The sequence below is a fragment of the Trypanosoma cruzi genome, genomic scaffold, assembly GCF_000209065.1.
Source record: "Trypanosoma cruzi strain CL Brener 1047053516513 genomic scaffold, whole genome shotgun sequence".
In the NCBI taxonomy this organism is placed as follows: domain Eukaryota; phylum Euglenozoa; class Kinetoplastea; order Trypanosomatida; family Trypanosomatidae; genus Trypanosoma; species Trypanosoma cruzi.
Genome location: NW_001849230.1, coordinates 35,421 through 40,881, shown reverse-complemented (window position 1 = coordinate 40,881; position 5,461 = coordinate 35,421). Strand labels below are relative to the sequence as shown.

The 5,461-nt window shown below is 43.4% G+C and overlaps 1 protein-coding gene across 1 annotated transcript, besides 27 other annotated features; it reads left to right on the top strand.

The window, feature by feature from the left end:
- On the top strand, positions 1–2,216 carry Tc00.1047053507885.10 (RNA-binding protein, putative; the record flags this gene model as incomplete). The annotated part of the gene is made up of 1 exon (XM_799136.1): positions 1–2,216. A coding segment is annotated over one exon (2,216 nt), but the record flags the coding sequence as incomplete, so codon positions are not given.
- Positions 1–5,461: a sequence feature (heterozygous, Esmeraldo-like haplotype).
- Positions 1,602–1,641: a sequence feature (CT-rich).
- Positions 2,489–2,524: a microsatellite.
- Positions 2,564–2,585: a microsatellite.
- Positions 2,622–2,666: a sequence feature (A-rich).
- Positions 2,680–2,726: a microsatellite.
- Positions 2,729–2,753: a sequence feature (AT_rich).
- Positions 2,800–2,831: a microsatellite.
- Positions 2,857–2,887: a microsatellite.
- Positions 3,019–3,051: a microsatellite.
- Positions 3,052–3,059: a microsatellite.
- Positions 3,137–3,160: a microsatellite.
- Positions 3,166–3,226: a microsatellite.
- Positions 3,267–3,306: a sequence feature (AT_rich).
- Positions 3,524–3,575: a microsatellite.
- Positions 3,625–3,681: a microsatellite.
- Positions 3,736–3,765: a microsatellite.
- Positions 3,807–3,838: a sequence feature (AT_rich).
- Positions 4,094–4,118: a microsatellite.
- Positions 4,312–4,332: a microsatellite.
- Positions 4,600–4,622: a sequence feature (AT_rich).
- Positions 4,654–4,684: a microsatellite.
- Positions 4,865–4,933: a sequence feature (A-rich).
- Positions 4,989–5,014: a microsatellite.
- Positions 5,153–5,218: a sequence feature (CT-rich).
- Positions 5,229–5,248: a microsatellite.
- Positions 5,251–5,309: a sequence feature (A-rich).

The following is a 5,461-nucleotide window of genomic DNA, read 5'->3' as shown; positions in this document are numbered from 1 at the left end:
GGCAGGCGGTTCACATGGTGAACAAAAACTTTTCTACCCCCACGGGCCACACGCCGTCGGACGAACACAACACGGCCCCACCGCCATTTACGCTGGCGAGAGACACGGAGGTGGAGCCGACTTTACGATACCCCTTCACGTATCACGGGCCGAGCAACTACGAAAACTTCTCCAAACGTCAACACCGGGAGTTTAAGGCGCTTTCAAAGGAGGAGCGGCAGCGGCTTGTGGAGGAGGAGGCTGCAGACACGGATCTTCTTGAACGAACTGTACATTTACGTTTCCTCCCAAGTGGCATGCTGCAGGGAGAGTTGGCTGCGCTATGCTCGGAGTGTGGGGAATTTCTGCGTGTGCGCCTCTGCGGCAACTTCACCGTGACACAAAACTGGATATATGGCTTTGTTGAGTTTGCCGATCGTCGTGGTGCGGAAAGGATGTTGCAACGCAGCGGCATGGAGATGCCAAATGGTTCCGGAAAGCCACCACTACGACTGAAGTGCGACACCGCCAAACAAGCGATTGTAGATCGTGTCTTTCATGACGCGGATCCAGCGACGAATATGAAATGCATATTTGGTTCCGGGAACTTTGCCTACCGCACCCTGAAGGAGGCTGTGGATAGTTACTATAACCTCAAGCGAAAAGAGTCCGAAATGATGGCTGCTCAGAGAAACCCACAATTTCCTTCAAGTATAGGCAATAAAAACAGTTATACCCCTCGTGGTTACGAGGTGAGAGATACCAATGGCACCTGGCATACACCGGCACCACGGCACTACCCAAAAGCACAAGAGGGTCCCGCAGCCTTGATGTGTCCCCCCGCATTGGCCGGAGGATACCGTTCACAATCCCTTTCAAATTCAGATGAGGAACCTGCAGGGATTACGCCTCCTTTACATGTATCGGCTACACATGGAAATGGCATTGTTTCCGGTGAAAGCGTTCGTACACCACCTCCCTACCCACACCCCACTCAACAGATGCGATTACCGAATCGTTTGGGCATCGGCAGCAATTACGATGAGCGTAGCGATGGCGCCATGTCACACGACGGGAAGAACTCGCCCCAGTTTATGCCTCCATTCACGGCGGTCCCACTTGGGTTTGAATCAAATTTTCCGTTACCCTCAAATCCGCAAGATCCCACAGTTGCACGGGGAAAGGCTTTGGTACTGAGTTCCATACGCGACGCCCAGATTTTTTTTGCTACCGGGGAGAAATTCTACGACGCGGTGGGTTCACTTCGTGCGCTTCTCAGCGTCTTGGACGGTCACATTTTTCGCGTTGCTCGGCTAGAAGTGCCAAAGAGGACAGTGAACACGTTGGTGAAACACGGAGGAACAGAGGAAGAAGACGACGACGAAGAGACAACGCAACGCCTCACGCAGCTGCGTCTACTAGCGCACTTTTTTCTTTCTTTTCTTTATCTTCAGAAGGGCAAAAATGAGGAGTGTCTGTCTTCAATTCACAGTGTGGTTATGTGCTGCAGCTCCATACCCGTGAAGAAGGCTCAGAGAACATGCTCCTCAACTGCTCCTGCCGGACCTGCTTCACTTGCCAGGACACACACTGTGTGTGAGTCTTCAGGGATACAAGCAAATGGGGAGAAGAATGAGAAAGAGGAGCAGAAGGAGGAGGAGGTTTTGCCTATTGGCTCTGATCTCTCTGCAAATGAGGAGACATCCTGCACATTTAATCCCATTTCCCAGGCATTTGACTTTTTTGGTGAAATAGATTTTGGCGGAGAGGACGAGAATGAGGCCGCTGTTTTGAATGCCGCCCTGGGAGTTCTGCCGTTGGAAGAGCATGACACCTCATTGGAGAGGCTAGGGGCGCATAAAGAGCAGAGTCATGAACGTGGTATGAACCTTCATGCCTATGTATTGAATATACTTCTTGCCATTGGCCTTTCTATGGAGTTGGTGCAACCGGTGGTGACGCGCTGTGTGTACGTTCTTGCGTCGACCCGCTCAAAGGAGGTATTTGGTGCCACCCTACCGGAGTTGGAGCAGACCCTCCTTGATGGTGGTGTGCATCGTCTTCGGCCTGTTCTTTTTCCACAAGTGGAGGATCGAAACTTTGTGAAGGTCTTTTTTGAATCCCTCAATCTCAGCGAGACGATGTCGGACGATGTATTCTGGTCTTCCCTTCTGCCAAATCACATGGTGCGCTTTTTTCCGCGGCCGAGAGGTGATGCGCCATGGCAATTTTGTTGAATGACCGGAGCGGTGAGGGAATGAATGTTTAATACAAGAAGTATGAAACATTAAAAGGAGAAGGCAGGACTTGTGGAGAATAATAAAGGAAAAAAAAAGCACTGAAAGGAGGGGGGGAAATATTTGCATGTGCCCAGCGGTTTGTAATGAAAAGGAGTTGAGGCATATTCGTTCACACATCAGTGACTCTTCTTCTTTTTCTTTCCTTCTTTTTTGTTTTTGTTTTCTCTGCCCTTTATGTGGGCGTTTTAGGGATGTCTACACACGGCTGCATACATGCATATATATATATATATATATATATATATGACATTTCCAGTTGAGTCTGTGTTGCTGTAATGTAGTTCTTTGTTTGTTTGTTTGTTTGTTCTTCCGTCTTTATATTTCTCTCTCTTTCTCTCTCTCTTTTTATTTTTATTTTTGTCCTTGTTTTTGCTTTGGCTTTTCTTTCTTTGTTGTGTTCATATCTGTATATATATATCTATAGATATGCATGCATGCATATATCTAACTTTTTTTTTTTTTATTTTTATTTTTCACATTTCAGATAGTAATTTGTCAGTTTACTCGGTTTGTTGGTATCTTTTTTTTTTTTCTTTTCTTTTCTCTTCTTTTTGGCTGACGGTGTGATGGTTCCTTTTTTTATTTTATTTTATTTTTAATTTTATTTTGTATCCGTTTCCAGGCCATCACTGCCCCGCAAAGGAGAGAAAAAGAAGGAAAGAAAGAAAGGGGAGGGGAGGGGAGTACTGTGGGAGACGAAAGGGTAAAAGAACTAAAAGAAAAAACAAACAAAAAAGGAAAGTAAATAAATAAATAAATAAATATATAAATAGAGAGAGAGTGTGTACCGAAGGGGAAGATGGAAGGGATGTTTACACATCCACACGATGACTGTTTTGACTGTTATTAGTACCGAAATATTATATTATATTATATTATATATCCCATATGTATGCATGCATGCACCTATAATACATACACATGGATATATATATATATTTATATATGATGCTATGAAATTGTAGAAGTACAATTAGTATAGGGACGAAAAAAAAAGAATAAAAATAATAATAATTTATTATTATTACATAACTGGTTTATGTAATAAATGGGAACTGAGATGATATTTATTGTTATGAAGAAAGAAGGAGGAAGAGGAGGAAAAGGGAACCGGGGTGGGGGGGGGGCAATATGGGTCATAGAAATAATGGTATTGTGTACCTGTTTTATTGGTAGTGATATAGGCGGATGGATATGTGTGCTTCTTTTTTTTTTTTTTTTTCTTGGGTATTTACCCAATACGCATATATGTATATATATAAATATTATATTATATGATATTATATATTTATGTATGCGTCGTTGGCGTGGCTGCACACACGTGGGAAACACAAAAAAGGGGTTAATATAAATATACATGTATATTTATATGTATGTACATGTGTGTGTGTGTGTGTGCATGGCCCTTTTGTATTTGTAGGGAATTAATAGGACCGGCAAGGATTCTGCTTTAGGGGGTGGTGGTGGTGGTGGTGATGGTGGTGGTACTACGGGGGTTAGGGAGAGTGAGAAGAAAAAATAACGGGGAAAAAATAATTTTTATTTATTTACTTTTTTTTGTTGTTGTTAAACAAACAAACAAGGGAGAAGTTCGTATGTGCATAAGTATTGATTTCCGTGGGGACTGTGACGGGGAAAGGAAGGGGGGGAGGGGGGGAAATGAGAAAAAAAAAAACACTACATTTATATAAATGAGCTTAAGTCTTTGGGAGTGATGAGGGGATGAGGCGGAGGTGAGGGAGGTAGCGGAGGAGACGTCATGCTTCCACTGCATTTACAAGTAGGAATTATGTTTTCAATTTACCCCCATCCCGTTTTTTTTTTTTTTTTTTTTTATTTAAATAAATGCAACAGGAACAGATGAAAATAAAGTGAGTCGTGCTGATGAAGCGAAAGGAAAGGGGGATGTTTATGGACGCCACGCACACGTTGGATAAAAAAAGGGGGGGAGGGGGAGGGGGCACATGTATGAATTGGCACACGAAGGGAGTTTGCATGTGCTCTTGTGTGTCTCCTTTCCGCAATGTCTCTTTGGTGGTGGTGGTGGTGGTGGGTGTTCACATATGAAATGGAAAGGCGGTAATGATGGTGGTGCCGAAAAAAAAAAAAAAAAGGAGGGGGAGAGGGGAGAAGACATGTGGTGTGAAGGGGCACCGCCTACTCAACGCGAGGAGTGACACACACACACACAGAAAGGAAACAAAACAGGGAGATAAAAAAAAAAAGAGAAGAGAAAATAACAGAAAACATACATACATACATAGATAGATATCGAGGGAGGGAGGGGAGGAATATAAATGTATGTTAGAGGAGGCTTAAGAATTAAATATATATATATATTTACATGCATGCATACATTGCACATCTTTACGGATATTATTATTATTATTATTGTTGTTGTTGTTGTCTACAGTGACACCCGTCGTGAGTATTTATGGAGGTGGTGGTGTTGGTAGTGTTTTTTGTGAGGACGAAGTGGACACAACGGGGGGGGGGGGGGGTTTCGGTGCAGACACATGCGTCAACGGGGTGTGATGTACCTTTCAAAACAACAAGAAGTTTGCTTCTCTGACGTGTTTACCTGTTTTTTTTTCTTTTTCTTCTCTCTTCTTTTGTTCCTTCACTTCTCCTCCCCCCTTTTTTTCTTGTTTTTCAAATGTACGCAACTGTTGTTTATTTGTGCTGGTTGTTGGGGGAGAGGCATGTAACTTTTTTTTTTTTTTCTTTCTTTTTTTACTTCTACTTTTGCATTTTTGTTTATTTAATTTTTGGTGCACGAACGCCGGAGGATACTCACAGGGTTCTCACATCCACTTGTATTGGCGCACGATGTCATTCACACGTGTGTGGTGGGATGCCTGCAATTGTGCGTGGGAGGGGGGGGAGGGCGGGAAGGAAAAAAACAAAGAGAAAGAGAAGGAGTGAGAAAAAGAAAGAAATTGTTTTTGTTGTGTGTGTGTGTGTGTGTGACTTTCTTTCCCTTTTTTTTTTGTTTTGTTGTGCGTGCCGCTTGTTTTTTTTTTTTTTTTTGGCTGCGGCAATTCACGTGAATTTTTTTGACGGTGGTGCTCTGTGCACATGTACACACAAGTGTGCCATCCCATTGCCGCTTGTGTGATATGGAGAGATTCATGCGTTGGTTGATTGACGTGCATTCGCCCCATTATTCACTCATGCGCACT